Source organism: Solanum dulcamara, chromosome 5 (assembly GCF_947179165.1).
Source record: "Solanum dulcamara chromosome 5, daSolDulc1.2, whole genome shotgun sequence".
NCBI classification, from domain to species: Eukaryota; Viridiplantae; Streptophyta; class Magnoliopsida; order Solanales; family Solanaceae; genus Solanum; species Solanum dulcamara.
In genome coordinates this window covers 6,479,144-6,503,313 of record NC_077241.1, presented here as the reverse complement: position 1 = coordinate 6,503,313, position 24,170 = coordinate 6,479,144, and the positions used below count along the sequence as shown (strand labels likewise).

The window sequence follows — 24,170 nt, the reverse complement described above, 5'->3', positions numbered from 1 at the left end:
TTCTCTCGATATTTTGTACTCTCATATTTATATAGTGAATTATTCATTTCCTCCTGTACTAGATGTAAGTCGATTGATCGAACAACGCTAAATGTTTGTGTCTCTTTTGATATGTTTTTCCTATGTCTTCTTACTCATGATGGTCCTTTGAGATTTGCTTTGTTAGCTTCCACATGACACCTGATTATGTCGATCCTCGAACTTTCCTGTTTATTTTTTGGAATGGATCGTGATTTGTGTTAAAAACAGTGACTTATTCAATAGATATAAATGGACAGCATTCAAAATCTTTTGAGGCAAAAAGGGGGTTGAGACAAGGAGACCCATCATCGCCCTTTCTGTTTGTAAAGACCATGGAATACTTGGTCAGCAGGCTCTTGAAGCAATTGAACCAACAATCATAGTTTAAAGGCTGCATCTCATACAACTTGGGTTCGCTAATGACTTATTGCTTTTTTGTAGAGGAAGAATATTGTTTCTGTTAAACTACTGTTTGGACAAATTTCACGATTTTTCCAAAGCCTCAAGCTTGTTGGAAGTGTAGTATTTTTGTTACACAAGAAGCAAATAATACAACACACAAATAACAACTCGATGTCACTCTTTTCTTTTACAAGTGCTGCGGCACTTTAAATAACACAAGTTGTTATCGATTGCCAACTTATCCAAAAGGTTGTGTATTGTGGTGGTATTACGGACACTATACAAGATGAGATAGTTGAGATCCTGGGTTTCAACAAGGGAGTCCCTTCCTATCAGATATATTTGGGAGTACCATTAGAGCACTAAAAGGGTATCTGTGTAGTACAATGTCAACCCTAAAGAGCTGCTATTGGGAATAGAAGCAGGATTTTAAAATGATGAATGCACTATTAAAAAAAATAATCTAAATTAAAAAATAATCTAAATTATAAATCTTATAATTTAATCGATTTGACATTTAAATTCTTATCACTAAAAATCATTAAATTTAAAACGAGATAAATAAAAAATTTAAATCTTTAACCTCATTTAAATATATTTAAATATATTTTTTATAATTACAGTAGAAGGGCATAAATTCATACCCGTAACCCCTCCCTAGGTACGCCCAGGATTGGAAAACTATTTTGAAATATTTGTGCCAAAAAAGACAAATTATGGATGAAGTGGATACATTGTTACTACGGTAAGAACATAAATATTTATTCTGATATATGCCAAAATAAGCTTCTTGGGTCATTTTGTGGCTGTTGGTTATGACTAACAAGTTATATCCAAACACAGAATGGGTTATTCCAGTAATTTTTAGAACAATGTCTAAAATTTCAGATACGATACCCAAATTAAAAATTGAAAAAGAAGTAACCTAAGTAGTAAAATTCAAAACAAAAGTTTTCCACCTAAAGGGTAAAAAGGGTTACAAGTTGAGACAATTAAGCAAAAAATAGTGTTTTCTTCTTTTATGAGCTACTTGCGAGGATGAGTATCTTGAGGGCCACCAACTCCGGTGGCAACTTTGGCAACGTCGACGGCGGAAGCTTCAGGTTTCTTCAAGGCGTACATAGTGCCGTACCAAACCACACCGGTGATGGCTAAACCAACAATAGTCATTGTTGTAATGCTATAAGGTAAACGCGCTCTTTGATGTAGTACACTACCTGTACAGAGACAAGATTCAAGATTTAAAGCGATTTAAAAGTGCAAATTTAATGAATTTGACAGATCAATTTTCGCACATCTCAATTAACTAATTATGGAAAAAAAACACCTTCTATTTTTGTCGCCGATGGGTTATGAACTAAGCCACCAGGCCAGACTTGGGGGCATTTTTTTGCTTTTTATTTGGTTAAAGAAAATTATTCATGTTTTAAAATTAATATAGCTAATATAATTTTTAGTAACTTTTTAATTTGTTTGTATAAAATTCAGTAATAATAATTGATTATCATTTTACAATCTCACATAAATAAAACAAATAGTATAAGTTATGAATTAATTTTTAAGGAAAATTTCACAAATAGCTACAAATAGCTACTATAAGTATAGTTAATTATGTTGCTTAGCTATTTTTTGCCTAATTAGGCATACTTAATTATGTTCCTTAGATATTTTTTGTCTAATTAGGCTTGCGTGTATAGTTTCGTATGTATTTCCGTATGTATTTCCGTTTGTATAATTCGGAGTCAATATACAGATAGGATAAGTACTTACAAATTATGTATTTATAATTTTAGAAAATTTTCAGAACTTAGACCAAATGTATCAACATAATATAATTATATACCAATTAGGGTAAGCATAAGCATATACTGAATCTATACTGTTAAAAAAATTCTAGAGTTATACCATTAGGAACCAAACTATACAAATTTTGAATTTATATCGTTGGGAGCAGAATTATACAAATCCATCTATGTAACTATGATGGTAAATTAATTAGCAGTGATAATTTAATTAAATTATAGGTATATTAACTAATTAATTAATAAACGACTTTTTAAGTTGTACCTGGATTGTGTCCTGGTGGTCTTGTAGAGGACTCAACTCCAGCTTTTTTCACTTCTTCTGGACTCATCTTGTGTGTATCTGCCATTTTTCTCCATTCTTCATTATTTCCTGACATTATTAATTCCTTAATTTTGTATTTTTGTTTTGGGGGAATGGAAGATGAGAAATTAAAGGTAAAAAATAAATAAATGAAGATTTGGGTTTTTTAATTTTTTGCATGGTTTTTATTAGGAAGTAGAGAACGTGAAAAGATGACACGTTGTGATAAGACATAAGCCATGTGTCTATTTCTAGTGTTTGGTTTATGATGACTCCTATAAGTTTGTTTTATTTTCAATTATTTTATTTAGTTGTAATCCATTGTTTTTCTATTTGAAAAACCAAGCAAACATAGATTCCTTTTCTTGCTTATTGTATGGTATATATATTATGTGAGTGTCGAAGTCAAATTTTTTTTGGGTGGAAGTGTGTAAAATTCAATATGTATGTATGAAAAATAATGTTTTAACTAAATAATTTAGTATAATCTTTTAGATACATAATAAATAATAGGGTAATTTTAGAGAACTTTTTTCAGATTTTCTTCTATAATACTAAAATTTTATGGTTTTTGATATTATTTCTATATTTTTTATTTTGATTTTTTAATAACTATTCTTTAAATCTATTAAAAATATATATTAATTAATTATAATTTAACAAGTTTGTCCTTTTTTATGTTAACTTTTAATTTCATATTAATACATATTATAAAAATAACTTATTAAATAAATATTTTAAAAATAAATCAACATAAATAAATGTTATTCTCATCCTTAAAAATTGAAAGTCTTCTTCTATCCAAACTTTCACATTTCTGTTCAATTTCTCTTTATTTTTCTTGATGAAAATGATGGGTTATCGTGAATGAATTCATCAGAGAATTAATTTTTTTTACTTTGTAAAGACATTTAATTTTTATTTGATAATTAAAAGAACACGTGTATCTATATATAATATATTATATACTAATATATTTGTGTTGATTAAGTACTAATTTATTTGTGTTTATTTATTTTTAAAATATTTATTAAATAATTTTATTTTTTAATAATATCTATTAATATGAAAAATTAATATAAATAAGATCAAACTTGTCAAATCGTAGTAAATTTATATTTATTTTAAATAAATTTAAAAAATTATTAAAAAAATAAATCAAAATAAAAAAAATTAAACATAATATTATAAACCATAAAAAAATGAGTATTATAAAATAAAACTTGAAGAAAAATCTTTGAAATTATCCTTAAATAATATTTGAATGATCACCCTTTGCTATACATCACTGTGCAACTGTATAATTGTAAGTTGTAACAATGACACGAGAACTAATAAAAATACACACTTTCTTTCGGATTGAAAATAGAAATTAAATTTCATATTACTTGTTTAATTGAATAGTTGTGCGATGAGTATTGTTTCATAACATTATTTTGTATTACATTGTCTTCTACTTGTACTGTGCTATTTTAATAAATATAATATATAATATTTGAATAAATAATAATATTTTTAATTATTATATACTGACATATTATCAATTATTTTGAAAGGTAAAGAAGGCAATATAAAAAAGTAACAATGAGACCACACCAAATAAATAAAAATTTTCATTATTATATAAAGTTACATTTTTCATTATTGTATAACGTTACATTTAATAAGATCATATATTCATAAAATTTAAATAATGATCAAAATAAATATTATATATATAAACTAATTATACAATATTTTACATACAAGACAATTAATTGGTAACATCCCCTCAACTCAAACCCTGCGTTGAAGGAGCCAAGTCTGTATCAACAAACGAAACTAAAGTCATTTAGTTATGAAATTTGAAATCTCAATTTTAAATTATAATTTGAAATAAGAACATATTTATTTATGAAATCGGTAAAAATTTAATTTTTTTTGTCATTCCAAATTTTTTTAAAATACAAAATTTACCCCATTTTTATACTTCATAAATATCCATAATCAACATGAATAAATTATATGTACAGTATGTAGAAAAATTAAAATTAAAAAATAACTAATTACTTCTAATTGACTTTTTTGACCATTAATTTTTTATTATATTTAAAAATTATAGTAACATATAATGACAAACATTTGTTTATTTTTTATTTTAAATAAAAAGGGAGACATGCAATATACTTTAACAAGTAGCTCCGCAACTAAAATTCAAATTGGGCTCACGAAATTTTGTCCCTACCAAAGCTTGAATCTCGGGAGCTCTAATTACTAAATACACTTATTTAATAAGATGGTGTGCAAGAGTTCAAAAATTATAGAGTTCAAAAATTATAGAGTTCCGCATTTATGACATAAAATATAACTTAAGGTATTTAAAGAAAAGATGAAACAAATCCCATTTTAATTAATTAAATTTTATTCCTACTCTTCTAATTTACAAAATTCTTTAAATTTATTGGAATTCAAATATATCCCAAAACGTCAAATAAAGTGATGTACCCGACCTAACGTCCCGAAGTAATGTAATCTCAAAAATGATAGGAAATTTTAGAGAATATGATAAAATAAATTGTGTATTTAGATAATTTTTTCATATTTTAATTGCATATTCAAACAAAAAATCAACTTCAAATCATCTTGATTTGACTCCAAATTCCAAATGGCCCTGAAAATTTAAAAAACAATGGCTCTAGTACAGTAGTAGAACAGTACAGTAGAACATCCTTTTTTCCCTTTGATTTAAGGTATATACACTAATCAAAAAATACGAAATAAGACACATCAACTAATATGAAATATATGATACTTGATCTGTGTTTGCCAAAGACCAAAGAGAGAAAAAAAAAAGAGAGCTTGTATATTTCCAACATCCAACACAAATATACATATGTAAAAAAACTAGCTAAATATTTTTAAAAACAGTTAAAATCCTGATTCCACCTCTGATCACTTACGAGGAGTATCAATCCTCGCATGAGCTTCCGGTTTCTTCTTCATGTATGTCATGTAGTACCAAATACCGCCAACAACAACAGCAGCGCCGAGCGCCATGGTGCCCGGGCTATACGGTAAATTACGCCACGGCCTATTCACATCACCACTAGCCATTTCTTCTATTATTGGGGGAAAAAAAAAGTTCCTTTCAAGTAATCTCTTTTTATTTTGAGATAAATTTTGTAGGTTTTTTCTTTTACTAATTTGTGTGGTTTTTTTTGTTTTTTGTTTTATGTAGATGTTTAAGGAGGTGGAGTTGATGAAAAAGTGTGGAGATGAATAGACACGTTACTCTTTTGTGTCATGTTATGAGAAGTTTGCTTTTGCATGTACTCAAACATGTGGCATTGTTTTGATTTTATTTTGGTTTCTTCTTTAAGTTTATTTAGAGGATAAGTGATATCATGGCGTATGTATAACATTTTAACATAAAGATTATGAGTAAATTATTATTTTAATTGAACATAATAAATATTCAATTAAACATTGTCGTCTTCATCAATGATAGAAAAGTCTCCACGAAAAACAAATATTCATTCATTATTAGATAAGCTGATCCCTCAAATTTTATTAGCATTTTATTTAATTACATGAATTTGCTTTTAAAATATTAGGTTTTGTTACCATTGAAATTGTTGTATATAATTAAGTTGCATTGGTGAGATATTTTATATAGCTAATAAAGCCCAAGTGAAAATATAAAAGCCCAACAAAATATTTGACCGTTATAGTATCCTTTTCAGCCCTATATTATTTTAACGGCTAGTTTTCTTGCTCATTTTTAGCTGCAATTTAACTCTTTAACGGCTAGTTTTCTTGCTCCTATATATTACAACGCAGATCTATACCAATGCAAAATCATCAAACAAATCTTTCTTTCATTCCTCAATTTTCCCATTTAGAAAGCTAGATAATCTGTCAAAAAAAAAGCTATTTTTGAGCTAATTGCTACATATCAAATGGCTGTTTTTTCAAGAAATGTGTTTTCTTCTTCAGTAGTGGCAGTTCTGTTTTTCCTTCTGTTGAGTTTCACTGACGCAAGAGACCATTTGGTTGGTGGAAAAACTGATTCTTGGAAAATCCCATCTTCCGAATCAGATTCCCTCAATCATTGGGCTGAAAAATCGCGATTTCTTATTGGAGATTCTGTTGGTATGTTCAAAAATCTCAACTTTATAATCTGCATTTTCATTTTAAGTAGTCTGGATACTCGAAATAGAAATTATGACACATAAATTAAGACTGAGGGGTATAAATTTTGACATTTGCTAATACTATTTTTAGTACATCCCTCAATCAGGGGCAGTGCTAGGTAGGGCTACAAACCCTCTTTCACAGAAAATTAATAACTTTCTTTTTTTTGGTTAGTGTGGAAGTATGATGGGAAAAAAGACTCTGTTTTGGAAGTGAGCAAGAGGGACTATGTGACATGTAACACATCAAGTCCAATAGCAGTGCACAATGATGGGAACACAAAGATAGTGTTGGAACACTCAGGGGCATACTATTTCATAAGTGGAGCAAAAGGGCATTGTGAGCAAGGACAAAAATTGATTGTAGTGACATTGTCTGAGAAGAACATGAGGAGATTCGCGGATGCACCAGCACCATCTCCAGTAGAATTTGATGGTCCAGCTATAGCTCCTTCTAGCAATGCTGTTAGTTTGAAGGCTAGTTTGGTTGTTGCTTTTGGGGTTTTAGTGGGGTTTTGGATGTGAAGTGATGGAAATTCATTGATTTATTTGATTGAGGTTAGGGGGAAAGGATTAAAGGTGGTGGCCTTCTTGGTCATTGCTTCCTTAATTATTTTATTCTTTTATTCAATTTGTTATTTACTTTCCTGCCGTGTTAAATAAAAGTTTGATCTCTACTGCTTGGCTTATAATATTTTAAGAGTAAATACCATAGCGGTTTCTTTGTTTCTAAAAGCAACAAGTTTAGGACTCTCATATGGAAATAACAAATAATTTTTTTAGCGGGATAAGTTGCAAAAGGGTAATAAGTTGTTAATGTCATATGTCGAAAAGATCCCACAAATTATTTCGTAAAAAGGTATAACATTGCTCTCTTAACAATTTTGAAATGAATTAAATATATTCTGAGATCATAATACCACTTTCACCTGACATATCATCATCATGTAAGCATCATATTACTGCCATGTCAGCACCACGTCATTAATTTTATTTATTTCTTTTTATTTATTCTTTTTAACACTTCTTTCTTCTTCCTTCTTCACCATACAAGTCCCTTCACTGTTCCATTTTTTCCCCTCTTCAAATAAGAATGGAGGTTTTCTTCTTCTAAAAATAAATCACTATTAATTTCTCACCAAGATGATCCAATGGCGAATTTGAGAAATTGAAATTTCAAAGCAAACATTTAATTATTTCAATAATATGGGTATATGGAGGAAAAAATGATGCTTCTATGGAGAAGAAGATATATTGGGGGAAGAATAAATAAAGAAAAACAAATTTAAAAAATTTGTGGCCAATAAGAAAATTTACATATTTTAATAAAAGTTAAAATATATCAAGAAAATAATATTTAAAATATTAATTATATATTGACCTATAAAACAATGTAACTTGTATGATTTTATAATTTTTTATAAAAAAAAATGTATTCACTCGCTTTAAGGAATTCACTTGAAATTGTTAAGAAAAATAATATTTAAAATATTAATTATATATTGACCTATAAAACAATGTAAGTGTATGATTTTATAATTTTTTATAAAAAAAAATGTATTCACTCGCTTTAAGGAATTCACTTGAAATTATTGTTAAGAAAAATATTTAAACGCTTATATAGTTAAAGTACTAAAGTAAGTTTTGCTGTCAAGTTCGAAGGGGTTTCTTCAAAATTTAAAACCACCTCGAGATAGGACAATCATGCACTTTGTCCATACCGATCTACTCCACTCGCCAATTCCAACACTCATTCTATTTTAATTTGTATGACACAATTTGAATTTTGATAGTCAAATAAGAAATTGAGTAAATCCACAGATCTAATTATCATTTTTTTCACAAAAGTCCCCAAACTCTCATTTCTAGCCGAATTATTACTAAACTTTAACACAAAAATAACACAATTTAAAAATACTAACTTTTCGATGGATAGTTCATTTCTTACTCATTCTTTTAAAAATTTAATTTAAAAGCTCCGACCCAAAACCTTATTAAGAAATTAAATAACCCTTCATATTTATTCCTTTTGCAAATTTACCTATTATTTTAACATGTTTGATTTGAAACAATACAAGGTAATTCTTCTAGGATATTCTGAGATCATAATACCACTTTCACCTGACATATCATCATCATGTAAGCATCATATTACTTCCATGTCAGTACCACGTCATTAATTTTATTTATTTCTTTTTATTTATTCTTTTTGCAAATTTACCTATTATTTTAACATGTTTGATTTGAAACAATACAAGGTAATTCTTCTAGGTACCCAAATCAATTAAAAAAAATCGATGGAGTCCATTGATTTTTTAAAAATATATTTTAAAAAATGTAGTAACTTGGAATCGGATCCATGTATTTACCAAGACATTGAATAATTCTATCACTAAATCACATATGTTATTTGATAAAATACTTTTGTTATTTTTATTAAACTTGCTAACAATAATTTTGTACTTCAAAAATTGAGTGGAATCCCATGATTTTCGTTACAAAAACTTAAAAACAATAATGCGGCAATTTTCTTTTGAAAAATATATATATAATAACTGACATGCGCCCCGTTAATTTTCTTTTAAAAAATTTCATTAAAACGTTGACGGAGTCCATCGATTTTGTCCATCAATTTTTTTTAATCTTTTTTTTTAGTAGTACTCGCAAATGTCACCTTCAGGTTTTTGTTAAATTTAGTTTGGAACATGTTCTTGGTTTAGATTTAAAGAAGGTGGGAGGACGTTGGTTTTGAATATTATATGATATAGTTTGATTTGACACGAAGTTTAAAAAAGAAAAAAAAGGCTTTTGAAACTTGTTATTTAAAATAAGTGATAAATGTTTGTGTGACGATAAATTATTTCATCAAAGGTAAAATTAACATTTTACGGACAAGGGCCTAAAATGTCCTTCAATTATTTGAATTGGTACAAAATTACTCTCCGTTCACCTTTTGGCCCCCAAATACCCTTGACGTCAATCTTTCGGTTCAAAAATATCTTTATTTTTAATAGTACACACTCATTAGGTGCAGGGGAATCTAGGTGTATTGGAGGGGGTGTCACGTCTCGATTGAAAATCTATATACATGTATATTTTTATATATATTTATAAGGAAAGTATAAATATTAAACATGACAATCTTAGAAATAGTGAATCTTATGGTGTCAGTGGTTAAAGTTCAAGTTTACCATCTTGGGGATGCAAGTTCAAGCCCTGGGTATATTTTGTTAAAACTTTTTTTTATCATGCAAGACATCAATAGCGAATTTATTGTAATAAGAATTGTGAATAAATAGATTAGAACCTTAGACCTCTTGTAAGTAAAATCTTAACTAAATCAACAAAATAAGTCTAAATTTTGTATGTATATTTGCTAATTAATATTAACTATTATCTTGCTCTATGCTGAAGTTTTTTTTCATAGGTTACTATTCAAAATAGTGTGGCACTCAGAAATTCAAAATTCTGAATCCATTTCTGATTAGGTGGATAGGAGGACAATATTGTACCAAATCTCATAGTTTAAGGGTATTTTAGGCTCTTATTTATTAAATATTAAGAGCCCGTTTGGATAGGCTTAAAAAAAGTAACTTTTATATATAAAGTGTTTTTAGAACTTTGAAGTGCCGAAAGTTATTTTTATAAATAAGAAGTTGAGTGTTTGGATAAAAGTGCTTATGATGTGAATTTTAGGGTTAAAAGAATAAAAAAAGATAGTTTGAGAATTTGGTTAAAATATAAAGGATATAAAAGTAATTTTCATGGTCAAAGAAAATGACTTTAAGCACTTTGGAAAAAAAAGTTAGAAATCCTAACTTTTCATTTCTGACTGACTTTAAGAACTTTATGGCTTAAAGTCAGCATTAGGCAAACACGTCCAAAAGCTAAAAAAGGGTTTTAAGTTGGTTTTGACCAACTTAAAGCCAATCCAAACGGGCTCTAAAATCACCTTCTCACTCCTTCGCTTCCTCTCTCTTCCACTTTTTTCTTCTTGGAATCTTGTCCACAATTTAAAATTTTAATTTTTTTAAACTTATGACAAAATAAGGGAGAAAAAAAGAAGAAAATAATGAAGACATTCGTATAGAAATAATCAGTTCAATAGAAAATAATTTAATAACATTGTTTCTTTTGTGTGTACCCAAAATTCAAAATAAACGAATAAAAAATAATATTTCTCCTATCCCCACCTTTATCCTACCATGATAATAATATAAATTAAAAGAATATGAATATGTAGGTTCATTTCAAGTTTGAGTCTCTGATATTGGAATTAAGAATAAGAGATTAAAAAAGAATAAAAAGAAGGAATGAACAAGACAATTGGATAATTAATAAAAAAAATTATGTTAATAAAAAATAATAATATTTTTTTAAATGCACATTCATATGCGGATTTTAGATGGATCTTCAGTTATGAGTTGGGTTATAATAAATTGGGTATTAATCTAAAATAGGCCAATAAAAAGATATCATGAAATTAATATTTTTTGAATTTTATTTTCAAGTGTTGAGGTCATTATATGTGATTTTTGTTATTTATTTGAGAATGGTTTCAATTTGGACCAATCAAATTAGACAACATAATAAATGTATATTTAATAATCTTACGTTAGTGGTGTTGTTAAAAATAAAGGCAAATATGAGCCAAATGATTAATATCGAGTGTATTTTTGAGCCAAAATATTGACGTCATGGGTATTTGGGGGCCGAAAGGTGGATGAAAGGTAGTTTTGTACCAATTCAAATAGTTGAGGGAAATTTAGACCCTTCTCCGAATATTTTAACATTAAATTATTACTAAATATAGAAGACATAATACTTAAATGCGCCCTCAACTTGGTTTTAACTGCCATTTATGCACTCCAACTTTGGATGTGCACAAGTAGATACTTAAACTTGTATAAAATTGAACAAATAAATACATTCTTCTTATGTGGCGTCCTACATGATAATTTTGTGTCCTACATGGCGTACTACGTGTATTAAGCCGCGTAGGACGTGTGTATCTATTTGTTCAATTTTATACACATTTAAGTATCTATTTAAGCAAACTCAAAGTTGAAGGATATAGATGTCAGCAGAAGCCAATTTAAAGGACATATTGAATATTTATGTATTATGTCAATATAGAAATGTGAAATTGAAGGAGTAATGAATGACATGTAATTTCTAGATTTTTCTTTGGTTCTATCTTTTAAATGTTTTATTAACGTTACAAACCAAAATTACACATTCCTAGGATACTAGCTTTATTCTAACGGCTACTTTTACTTCCTTACTATAAATACTACATTCACAAAGAAACCTTATTCATATCAAAGATTTGATTTGTTTTAGCTTATTATATTATTGCCTTATAGATATCAAATGGCTGTTTTTTCAAGAAATGTGTTTTCTTCTTCTTCAGTAGTAGTAGTAGTTGTTCTTTTGAACTTGTTCTTCTTGAGCTTCACTGAAGCAAGAGATCATTTGGTTGGTGGAAAAACTGATTCTTGGAAAATCCCATCATCAGAATCAGATTCCCTCAATCGTTGGGCTGAAAAATTGCGATTCCTTGTTGGAGATTCTCTTGGTATGTTCAAAAATCTCAACCTTTGTTAGTTACCTCTGTCTGTACATGCTACCTCTCAGACTCCACTTGCGAGATTATACTGATATGTTGTTGTTGTTGTATTGAAGATCATGTGTCAATGACATTTTATTTTATTTTTTTCAATTTTTTTTTGGCAGTGTGGAAGTATGATGGGAAAAAAGACTCTGTTTTGGAAGTGAGCAAGAGGGACTATGTGACATGTAACACATCAAGTCCAATAGCAGTGCACAATGATGGGGACACAAAGATAGTGTTGGAACATTCAGGGGCATACTATTTCATAAGTGGAGCAAAAGGGCATTGTGGGCAAGGACAAAAGTTGATTGTGGTGACATTGTCTGAGAAGAACATGAGGAGATTCGCGGATGCACCAGCACCGTCTCCAGTAGAATTTGATGGTCCTGCTATAGCTCCTTCTAGCAATGCTGCTAGTTTGAAGGCTAGTTTGGTTGTGGCTTTTGGGGTTTTAGTGGGGTTTTGGCTTTGAAGTGATGAGAAAGTTTTTGTTGTTAGAGAGAGAAATGTTGAGAGGGTGAAAAGGAGGAATATTCTTTGATTCAATTTGTTCTTTACCATTTTCATTCCATCTAATTTAAGCCTTGTTCTTCTATGGTTACCATTTTTGTCCATTTATTACATTATTTTAGTGTGTTTTGGCTTTTGATGAGATATACCCCAAATACTCTTTTTTCTTCCCTAAAAGAGCAACAACACAGCTGGACTAGTAAATTGTTGCCCCTCTCAGTTCATTTGGATACAAAATTTCTTTTTGCAACTTTGGATCTATCATTTTGTCTTGACTTCAACTAGTTAACCTTTGGATCTATCATTGTCTTGACTTCAACTAGTCAAAGGGCTAAGTGACTCTCGAAAGTATCTTTTGTATTGCGTCAAGAGAAAATGACATTGTCAAAATTGATGAAAGTATGGATTCTGTCGATGAACGAAAAAAACTTCGGAAAAATCTAAGTAGAACACCATCACTTCATTCCTTCTAATCCTGCAGGCATCCCTAAGCTCTGAGCAAGATTGTTCATTCTTTCCTTCATTGCCTGACATTCAAAGACATTATTTTGCATCAAATCCGAGAAGCATGAAAGCGATTACTAAATCACAAAGATAGTTCATTTTACTCACCAGTACACTTTTCTGGTGCGCGTCATTGTATGCCTCTGTTACTAGAAGTGAGAGTTTCTGCATCCACCAAACGTACAACATGCTCAATAGAAAGAACAACACAAGATCGACAAGTTTCATATGTCGCAAATTATGCTCAACAGAGCTAGTTTTGACCAGGCTGAATCTTTTACTTCTAGAGCAGCAGAATATGATTATTAAAACTGGTAGGTTTCTTGACACAACATTCAACAAAGTAAATAGAGAATTCATCTTTACATGAACTATGATTTATCAAGATTGTTTATAAATATGTCTTCTTTATGTTGCAAGAGTTACGAGTGAGACTAAGAGAATATCTGCAGAAAGAATAAACAAAGGAGAATAGACTATCAGTATCCGTTATCAACTAAACACAAAGAACAAACATAATAACTCGCTATTCAAAGAGTTATAACAAGGGTGGGGCGGTCCTTCTCTAGATGCTGTGTGAACATAGGATGCTTTGTGCTCCAGGCTTCCCTTTTTATTCATGGTACATGGATTTATATGTGCTCTCCAAAAGAGTTCGTACAGAACACAAGACTCTCTTGTTAAGCATACTGAAGCTAAAACTCAACTAGACATGTAGAAATAAGAATCTAATACTTGGTTTGCTTCTACTTCATCCAATTTTTCACACACCATGCTGCCTAGCGACAACCTATCTGAATTTAATTTTGAGTCCGTGAGACTCTGACTGGGAGCAACACACTCATACCTAAAGTCAAGGTACACACAAATTCAACCTTCAAAGAATCAAAACAATCAAGCACTTGAAACCTAACCCCCTGCCCCAAAAGCATATTCGACATCACAACTGGTCATCTTTTCCTTCCTTCCTTCTGCAAAAATAGCATTCAGTTCGAAATGCAAAGGAGTCTTTTACCGTTCAATATGGGTGGTAAGAGAGGTGTTAAATGGATAAATGTAATAGAAGGGTAACCTACACAGATCAAAGAGAAGATGCGAAATCGCGAAAATTAGGAGGATCCAATACAAATATTACATATTACTCCCTCCGTTTCAATTTATGTGTGAAGTTTGAATAGCCCCGAACATATAGACTTACTTCAGATCCCAAGTCCATTGCAGCGTCAGTTATCTCAATGCGCACTGGCTGTTGATTACCGGAAAGTGTTGCCTACAGAACAGCCAAGATCAAAATGTAAGCAGTCACTAGACATCAAAGAGAAATCATTTCAAACACGATTTTTGAATCTTTGCAGGTTTATCGGTGTCCATATAAGAGAAATGTGGAGGGATAAGGAGAGAAACAAAAAGCTTATCTTCGGGAAAGCAATTAATACCTTTATAAGTTCACCTTCACAATAGCCATCAAACTCTGCACTGTAATTAACACAGAAAAGTAACACGAGAATTGAGAGTACAGAGTAATGGAAGAGTGATTGCAAATCATAAAACGGGTATGGAAAAAATTATCAGGAGCACCTACGCTGCAAGTTCTTTCTGCACGCGTACTGCCTCGACTTGAACAACCATTTGTGCCTTCTTTACAGTTTCATATAGATTTTGCATGTTTCCAAGTACTCCAGCCTGGATTGAAGTTAGATTGATCATCACAAAATAACATGGTAATTTTTATATCACGCAAGACCACCAACAACCACACTATGTTTTTTCCTAAGCAAAATGACTATACATGAGTAGCAAGCTAGATACAAAATCTAGAAAAAAATAATCTATGAATGGTCAATAACTAGTCGCTAGCATACATTCCACAGGAATTTGATATAACGATCAATAGAGAGACTGTACGTAATTGCTACACCTAATAACATCTTTCAAATGTATGGAAATCCATGTAGAAGAAAAGAGACAAATAATCTATGCCTCAAAACTATGAATAGAGAAGGACTCTCCCTGTAAATGGTAGATGAGGATCTTTTCCCTCATTTTCATCAAGTTTTGCAACAAGTATTCTTCTCAGTCTTTTATCAGAAATTTCTGAGGGTTCTTACAAAATATCAGACTATAAGAGTTTTCAGAAACACTTGAAAGAATTCCCGTTAAAGTAAATTCATAAGATTTTTAAGTAAACTTAGTTTTTTAAGTAAATTTATAAGACATTCTCTTGAGTAAATTGAAGTATCATCTCTAATTATGTACCATGAGAAATTTCTGTTTAAGTAAATTCGTGAGACATTCTCCAGAGTAAATTGAGAGTGTCATGTTATGACCCGCCACTCCGTGACAGTCATCTCTAATTATTTTTTTACTGTACTCTCTGGTGTATATTTCTGATGTATGGAATTACTCCTCCTCGTTGCTGGATGTAGGCATAATTAAGAACCATAAAATTTATAAGTCATCTTTCTATCTCTCTTTATTGGCTTTATTATCATATTTTGTCCCATTCAAATCGAGGTAAATCCTCAACAAGTCAGCAGTGTTCATCTTCTATGATTATCCTGTTTACGAATTTCTCAAGATTGATATGGAACTTTGCTCTTACTATCTTGATAGTGAAATTTACAGACTTACCAAAATAATGCTTCAAAAGATTGATGAGCTTGCTAATTGTCTTATTTTTTGTATAGCTGGAGTAATTTGTCCCCTGTAAACTCCCCAGACAACTTTTTGGATTTTGCTAGCTCCTTATCTTTAGTATAGGGCTCACTATTATGGAGCTAACAAACTCCATTTTGCTCTCACTCTTTTGTTTACTATTTGCATCTGCTTGATGCCTTTAATGAAATCTATATCTTCATCAAAAAAAAAAAAAATCGATGAGCCCACTACTACCATTATTTTGTTAATATTGTATTTTAGGACATCTTCTCCTCCCATTGAACTTATTTTGTCAAATTGGTACATGTTTTATTCCCTTCATTGAGAAGTATCAAATTTGAAGAGCAGTTGAGCAAGTTGAAAATGTGCTAAATCTAAACACTCAGTGACAACTTTGCTGCTTCATTTCCTTCTAATGGAACTTTGTGGGTTGGTTACCAATTTCTGGATGGTTAGAAACATTTGCAACAAATCCACTGATCCACTCATGTATCATCAGAGTCTAATCTTAAACTGATACTTAAAGGAGATAAACTCGAAAGCAAACCCGTGTATGCTTTACTACATCAGCCTCAATCCTCTGCCCATTGTAATATCCTCAACACACACCCTCTGTCCACTTCTTCAGCCTATTCTAATCGGTATCCCTCCCACCCACCCACCACCCTCCCTCCTTTCCGAGTGCCTACTTTTAGAATCGATGATGCAGATCTTGCGCTTTTAAGCTGGTCTGCTTACATGGCCTATACACTTCACAAATTGTTGTTCCTTTTCATGTTTCTGTTTGTCTGATGTGATTATTTAAAATTAGGATTCTTCTCTGCACTTGATGGTAGTATTACGTATTGGAATTAAACACACTTTTAATGTTCAAATGTACTCAGAAGAGGAAACATTTAAATGTCACTATTGCAACTAAAGATACATGAAAGACACATAATATCAATTACATTTTAAAATTTTCATTTATAGTGATTAAGCAAATTATTTATTGTAAGCAAAACTGCAAAAGGGATTTTACCAAAAGATAATCAACCGAGGTACTCATTATTAATAAAGAGGCAAACGAAATGGCGGTACAACATTGGCTATTGTAATGATAAAGCTATGAAAAATTTATAACAATGATGGGAGACCTCACATCCAAGACGACAAACCCCAAAGGTTAAAAGGCGATACTACAGGAAAATCCTACTACGGATCGCTTGGAGATCTCATGCAGGGTTGTTCAGAATATGATCTAATTCATTAATTTAATTAAGAATCAAGTAGACTCTGGTGATAATTTTGCACAAATAATGTTTTTGTATCAATTAAAGAAGAGAACTGCACCTTTGAGGAATTATCATCACTGTTATTATCCTTTTTGCTACCAAACAAGCCATGAACATGGAAGGATCTCCTAGCTTTCTGTCCATCTCGTGATGATACACTTGAAGGACCAATAAGTAGGGTACTTGAGTTTGATTTACCTAAAACACGATGAAGTTATGGCACATTGGAATCATTCCTCAAATTAGTCAGAAACTTTGAAATAGCAATATACATCATAGGACATATCAGAAAATAAATGTATTAGCTAAGAAGAAAGGTTAGTAAAGATGAAGCAAAAAAGACAACAGAAAAGACTAATATATGCTGCCTAATCTCATGAAACTCTCCCAGGTAGCTGGTTAAATCAAGCATTATTTTTTAATCGTTAAGATTAAGCAAAAAAGACAACAGTAAAGACCAAGCATTATTTTTTAATCGTTAAGATTAAGCATTTTACTTGCTTATACTTTCAAATTAATTCAGAATTTGAGGGGAATCGGAGTGCGCACTATATTGATGCCTGTCAGAATGATTTACTCATCCAAATTCTGATCCTAATACATTGAGTCTGCACAACGCCATTAACTTCTTATTCTCCAAATGCGGCATTAAGAAAGGGCGGGATATATCATCTGATGTACTCCTCACACATTATAAGAAGTTAAAATCATGATCCACAAAAAGAACAAAGAATGCAAATGTTATGATAAGTAAAACTGGAAGGAAATACCCTTACAATGTTAAAGCTTGCTTGATTTAAAAAAGAAAAAGACAAAATTCTACTATAATAAACACAGACACAATGCATTGAACCTTCTACAGCAGAAGCCAGAATATAACCATGATAAGCAAGATTTAGTAGATCAATTTAATGTAAACAGGGTTGTCTTGCTTGATTTGTTTACTCATCCACTGAAACTTCAGTGAGGAGGGGCACCAAATAGTCACTGTAACACGAATTTAAGTATTCGTGTGCCCTTCATTATCTCCTTCAAGTCATCACGAAAACCCACCAAGTGAACCTTTTCTTTTTTCTTTCTTTGGAATCCTACAAAGACCGGACCAGACACCCCAAAGCACAAACTAGACTTCTTCCTTTTAGAGTACAACACACAAGAAAAACATACAAAACAAACCTCTAGATTAGGCATTTTACGGTCTTAAAGATCCTTATACACTCCATCTAATATAGTTTTGATATTGATATTTCCAATATAAAAAACATTTCCTAATAGAAGCGCAATCAAATTACCAACTAGGCAACCAGCAAAAAGTACATGTTACAAAAAAACTCTTCGTTTTTCATCAGAGCAAGTAACATTACATAAAATTAAAAACACCTCCACTGAACATGGTAAAATCAAATGGTGAAGTAGCCCCCAGAATGGCATTTGTCTACTGGTAAGTGCACAACACATGGGGGTCGTTTGGTATGAGGGATAAGGGATAATAATCCTAGGATAAAATGCAGGATTATTTTACCGTGCATTTGGTCATTGATATGCCGATATCAGTTAGTCCCGTAATTATTTATCTCACCATTTATGCTAAATCCCATCCCCCATACCAAACGACCCCTATAATGTTTGGATTAGGAACCTGTTAAGTGGAGAAGGGTAGCGGCAGGCTCATTATCCACAGAGTTTTGAATTGTGTGCCACTGACCATCGTGGGAAGGGGGATTTCTCAGTTATTGAAAACAATACTCCCACTATCCCAATTTATATGACACGCTTATTATTATAGACAACAAATTTCAAAAGTCTTCCATTTTTTCTAATCACCGTCAAATCAAACTACATCACAAACTGAGGGAGTATCAAACTGTGCAAAGTAGCTAAAAATTGAGTCTTTACAGATATACAGGTTGAATGTGAATTTAAGGTAAATCCAAAACTACGGTCTTGATATTTTTTCCAAAAAGATCCATCAAAGAACCCAAATACCCAAGATGCACCATAGTAAAACGACTAAACCCATCAAATTTCAACAATAAATAATGACAAGATAACCAAATAAAAGTTTTAATTTGCTGAAAACAAGATGGAGACATGAACTTACAGAAAGAGAGTGCAGAAGAGGAGGGGCATTTATGGTCATTTGGTCTGTGACAATTGGGGAATTGTGCTGTTAAGGTAGCACTTGGAGAAATCGCCATTATATAGGCTGAACAAAAAAGATCAAGCATATAAATGTATATATTTCTCTATCTTGGCTAATATGTAAAAGAAAAGGTACAAGCATTAGTGCATGTGGTACAATACATATAATGCACTAGCAAAAATCATAGTGTACTAGTATTCTGTTCCTTTTTCTGGAAAAAACAAATATACCGTTCGACTATTCGTAATGAGTCAATTATCCTTAATTATATTTAGCTTAAAAATATTCCTATTGTTATGTTTTTGGCTCATTATACTCTCCATCTATCAAAATAGCTCAAAAAATCCTTCATACTAACTGTTACTCCTAAACAAGGAATAATAGTCCAATTTTGTCTTTGAACTATTTAAAATAGGATAATTTTGCCCTTGTTCCTTTTAAAATAAGAATTGGGGTGGGGGTAGGGGTGGGGATGGGGGTTGATGTGTGAGACATATTAAAAAATAAGGAATTTTTAAAAATGGCTATAGTTTAGGCTTAATTAGAGATTTATCGCTATATATTTTACTACGATTCATAACTATATGTTAGAAAGAGAAAAGAGGCGAGCGAGATTTGAGGGAGAGAGGAGAGAGGATGGATACATGTTATATTTGTTGTATCACGAATACAAGTAACACAATTGATTTGTATCAACAAATATAATTGTATCAAGTTGTATCAACGAATACAATTGTATCAAGTGTAGCTATTCCCTGTGTATTTACTTTATATCAATGTACTTGAGTGTATATAGTCCTTGTGTATTCACACCGTATCAAGCGTATCAACGAATACAATTGTATCAAGTTATAACAACGAATACAATTTGTATCATGTGTTGTATACTATGTCAAAATATGTATTTGTTCCATGTGTATTCACTTTGCATCAATACATTTGAGTGTATTTGTAACTGACTATAAATTTGTACCAATGTACTCAACTATATTTTGTCTTTGTTGTACATTTGTAATATGTGTTGTATACTATTTCAAAATATGATTGATACAATATTATATTTTCTTCTTCATTTAGATATTCTGAGAGTTTGAGTATGAAATTGAAGAGGAGAAAAGGAAGAAGAGAGGTCTCCACCTTCTCTCGCCTAGTACAAATCAATGTATCCCAGATCCTTTATTGCATTTTGGATTTCAATTTTGGCAGAGATAAAGAGACCGGGAGCGAAGAAAAAGGGAGAGAGAAGAGCTAGGGGGAGAAAGGCTAACGAGAGAGGGGAGAGAAAAAATGGGGGAGGAGATAAGCGAGATAGAGTTTGAAATGAGAGATTTGTTATAAATTATCACGATCCGATTCCGAGTGTGATAGCACTTGCCCTTTTCCACCGGACAAGTCAGCCTAAAATCCAATATTTTGATAAATATAGAGGAAACAGTCTAAATAAGTAAATAATAAACCAAAAGCGGAAGTCTTTCAACTTAAATACCCCCAAAGATTGGTTGTCACATGTACATGCCGCTAAAATAACGAAACTGAAATGAAAGTACAAGTCTCAATATGTTTTCAACTCTCAAACAGAGTAAAACATAAAAATACAGGAAGTACGAGAATTCGCTGGATATAAATAGCTACCTCTCTCAACTCCAGAATCCTCGAATGATCAAGAAAAGAGACGGTGATCAAAGTCCAGGCTCGAAACTTACACAAATGTAGAAGCAAGGGTGAGTACCAAACAATGCGGTACCCAGCAAGCTAACTAGAAAAACTAAATAAATCTAAAAGAATACACGAACTCCGTTACCAACCTAACCGAACCTCTAGACTATAACCTGCACAGAAATCAGTCCAACCTAACAGTTCATACTATACAGTTCAATAAGGTTTAGATCACAGCTCAATATCACAGATATATTGTACAAATACTCAAAATATCACAAGTAGGCATCAAACTGTCAACACAGATATGCAGAATATGTATATGCACACTCAATTATCATAAATGTGTGCAATTGCCGACAAAGACCTCGACACAATAAGCTCTGACCGTAAATGACCTCGACGACATAATCTTTGACTGAAAATGACCTCGGTCTCATAATCTACGATTGAAAATGACCTCGATCTCATAATCTCCGACTGAAAATGACCTCGGTATCATAATCTCTGATCGAAAATGACCTCTGTCTCATAATCTCACCGGAAATGACTTCGGTAATATAATTCCATCGAAAATGACCTCGGTCTATTAATTTCTCACTGGAAATTACCTCGGCTATGTCATATCTCTGATCAAAAATGACCTCGGTCTCACAATCATATACCTCTCATCATAGTATTTCAGAACCAATGCAACAGCATGCTCACACAAATAATGAGGAATAATCAATTCAGACAAACCGCAATCACAATTAGAATATCAAGTATTTCATCAAATACACATAGATATCTAGATTACGGCATGCAAGTTTTAATACTCAACAATATCACACATAGTATTTTATTAATCCTATCATTTTATTTCAGATTACTTTATATCACAATTAAACTCATAACCTCATCCCCATTACCCCCTAACACATATAAAACGGAATATTCGGGAATTCTAAGAGATTCATGGAGTTTTAAGAGTCCACTTACTTTATTCAAGATGCGATCAATCAATCCATGTGTGCCTTGCCTTTCCTATTATACATCGAATCTCCACAATCTATTCAACTATTGATTCACAATCAGAAACCAACTCCAACGATAATAAGAATGTGAAATCTAGCGAAAAAGGGTCAAATACTCATAATTCAACTTCACAAAATAAGGGTTTAAATTCGAGAATTTTGGGATGAAACTGTTCCTCTTAGTCTTAGGAACTCAGTAGAGAAAATCGTTTCAAAAATGGGGTTAAAATTAGGTCACAATCATCCTTTAAAGGAATCTTTCATGTTCTTGAAGAAACCTCAAATTTGGGGTCCAAAATCCTCAATTTGAAACCAAAATCATGACAAAATGGATGGATAATGTAAATTTTTGGTCAAGAACACTTACTCAATCACCAACACAAGAAATTCCACGTCAAAACTCATCTATTCAAGTTCCCAAGATTTGAAAATGGGAGAAAAAGACTAAATTCAGACCTTAAACCTCTCTGACGTCGCTTAAGCGGCTGGAGGTTCGCTTAAGTTGACCTTGTTTTCGCGACCCTCGTGTCATCGTTACAGCGGCCACTTTGGTTGCTTTTGTGACCCTTCACAAAGCCTGGACCTTCATTTTTGTGGCAGGGTGATCGCTTAAGCGAAGGTCACTTTTGTGACACCCCCTTTACTTAAGAGAAGGCACCAAAACCAGCATCTTTCACTAAGTCTCAAAGTCTCCGAATTGATTCTTTGGATTCGTTCGGGATTCCGTATAGACAAATTATATATGAAATCCTACTAAAATAGATATTTCGGACTCAACAGAACTATCAAAATTAAATTATGAGGTCTCCTTGAACCGAAAATTAAAAAGTCGCAACTAAACCGTCATTATGCCTCAAAAGGCCAAAATTATCACGCTCCGAGAGGGTACCCTAGGCGTGGCCAACACTCAGAAACCATCTCTGTCCTTCGAGATACCACTTGGTCTCATCACTCATTCATTCATCAGCGGAATACTTAAAGTGAAAATAAAAATACTTATGTGGGCTTGCCATCATCAACATCAAAGGAAAGAAATAATCGTTAGAATAAGTAGTTTTAAAGGAGAACTACTCCAATTGCATCATCAAGCTCTATCTATGAAGCCTCTAACACTATTAGACGGTGCCAATGACATGTCCATGGCTAACTCAAAAGAAACATAATACTCAACAATAATAAAATGATAAAGAGTTCCTCCGAATACAAGAAGGACTCACTAAATAGTTGGAAAGTAATGATCTTCAACGATGCGCCTGTTGAGGATCTCTAACACTTGTATCTGCATCATAAAATGATGCAGGTCGAATGATGTCAGTACATGAAATGTATGAGTATGTAAAATGACAGGAAAGTAAGGACAAATATCAAGAAACTCCTCTCAGAAAGACTCTACTCAGAACTCAACATCAATATGTAATGCAAGTTTAAAAATAATAATAAGCAATGCTTACTCAGTTAAGAGTTTCTTTAACCGACAATCATCACTTATGAGCTAGTGATGATCCAACGAAGCGATGTCGTTGCCACATCCATCCAATACCTTGCCAGGGTAAAGAACATCACTATCTTGGATCCAATCATCAAAGTCCTCTTTTTGGGACTTAAGAGACATAGCCTCCATCCTACGCTGGCTATGTAGTTCTGGGATTTGAGTCAATTAAACTCTTATCTAACTCAGTGCTCAATACTACTTTCAAAATATTTGTTTATATTAACCTAATCATCTAGTCTTATTGGACTTTTATTTAAAATATCAAATTCATCTCATTATCTCTTCATCAATCATTATACTTCAAAACATCATTTACATCTCATCAAAACATCTTTCTCAAAACATCATTTAATCCAAAGAATCAAATTTATTTAAACTCAATTCTTTTGCTATTTCAAAACTTAATAAAATACATATAGTATTATTTCAAAACACTCTTTTTGTCAATGAATATTAAAAGCCAACATCCTTACTCAAAACACGCATAAAAATATTCATGAATATCAAATCAATTATGGTTCATGAGAAAGTAACCACGAATAATAATTTCAATAATATGAGAGATAAAAATAATAATAATCTCAATGCATAAATATATCCAA

At 31.6% G+C, this 24,170-nt stretch overlaps 4 protein-coding genes across 4 annotated transcripts; 2 read left to right on the top strand and 2 right to left on the bottom strand.

The window, feature by feature from the left end:
• Positions 1-1,332: 1,332 nt before the first annotated feature.
• LOC129890384 (uncharacterized) lies at positions 1,333-2,655 on the bottom strand. Its single transcript, XM_055965943.1, has 2 exons — positions 2,491-2,655; positions 1,333-1,640 (listed from the first exon to the last, which is right to left on the bottom strand). Exons 1-2 carry the CDS (start codon positions 2,603-2,605, stop codon positions 1,450-1,452), a joined length of 306 nt encoding a protein of 101 aa, XP_055821918.1. The 5' UTR covers positions 2,606-2,655; the 3' UTR covers positions 1,333-1,449.
• Positions 2,656-6,368: 3,713 nt separating this feature from the next.
• Positions 6,369-7,351, top strand: LOC129890383 (early nodulin-like protein 1). The gene is made up of 2 exons (XM_055965942.1): positions 6,369-6,660; positions 6,877-7,351. The coding sequence occupies exons 1-2, from the start codon at positions 6,468-6,470 to the stop codon at positions 7,224-7,226; spliced, it is 543 nt and encodes a 180-aa protein (XP_055821917.1). The 5' UTR covers positions 6,369-6,467; the 3' UTR covers positions 7,227-7,351.
• Positions 7,352-12,034: 4,683 nt separating this feature from the next.
• Positions 12,035-12,916, top strand: LOC129888925 (early nodulin-like protein 3). Its single transcript, XM_055963989.1, has 2 exons — positions 12,035-12,279; positions 12,438-12,916. Exons 1-2 carry the CDS (start codon positions 12,075-12,077, stop codon positions 12,785-12,787), a joined length of 555 nt encoding a protein of 184 aa, XP_055819964.1. The 5' UTR covers positions 12,035-12,074; the 3' UTR covers positions 12,788-12,916.
• Positions 12,917-13,161: 245 nt separating this feature from the next.
• Positions 13,162-19,539, bottom strand: LOC129888924 (nucleoid-associated protein At4g30620, chloroplastic-like). Its single transcript, XM_055963988.1, has 7 exons — positions 19,363-19,539; positions 17,320-17,459; positions 14,912-15,012; positions 14,766-14,805; positions 14,528-14,599; positions 13,438-13,494; positions 13,162-13,352 (listed from the first exon to the last, which is right to left on the bottom strand). Exons 1-7 carry the CDS (start codon positions 19,487-19,489, stop codon positions 13,281-13,283), a joined length of 609 nt encoding a protein of 202 aa, XP_055819963.1. The 5' UTR covers positions 19,490-19,539; the 3' UTR covers positions 13,162-13,280.
• Positions 19,540-24,170: the final 4,631 nt, after the last annotated feature.

Bases quoted from the DNA above. Each gene is read 5' to 3' on its own strand.
- LOC129890384 (XM_055965943.1), bottom strand. From the start codon at position 2,605: ATGTCAGGAAATAATGAAGAATGGAGAAAAATGGCAGATACACACAAG. The intron at 1,641-2,490 runs GTACAACTTAAA...GTCTCTGTACAG, and splicing joins ACCACCAGGACACAATCCAG to GTAGTGTACTACATCAAAGA.
- LOC129890383 (XM_055965942.1), top strand. From the start codon at position 6,468: ATGGCTGTTTTTTCAAGAAATGTGTTTTCTTCTTCAGTAGTGGCAGTT. The intron at 6,661-6,876 runs GTATGTTCAAAA...TTTTTTGGTTAG, and splicing joins TCTTATTGGAGATTCTGTTG to TGTGGAAGTATGATGGGAAA.
- LOC129888925 (XM_055963989.1), top strand. From the start codon at position 12,075: ATGGCTGTTTTTTCAAGAAATGTGTTTTCTTCTTCTTCAGTAGTAGTA. The intron at 12,280-12,437 runs GTATGTTCAAAA...TTTTTTTGGCAG, and splicing joins CCTTGTTGGAGATTCTCTTG to TGTGGAAGTATGATGGGAAA.
- LOC129888924 (XM_055963988.1), bottom strand. From the start codon at position 19,489: ATGCTTGATCTTTTTTGTTCAGCCTATATAATGGCGATTTCTCCAAGT. The intron at 14,600-14,765 runs GTATTAATTGCT...GCTGTTCTGTAG, and splicing joins GTGAAGGTGAACTTATAAAG to GCAACACTTTCCGGTAATCA. The intron at 13,495-14,527 runs GTAAGTCTATAT...TGGTGGATGCAG, and splicing joins CAATGGACTTGGGATCTGAA to AAACTCTCACTTCTAGTAAC.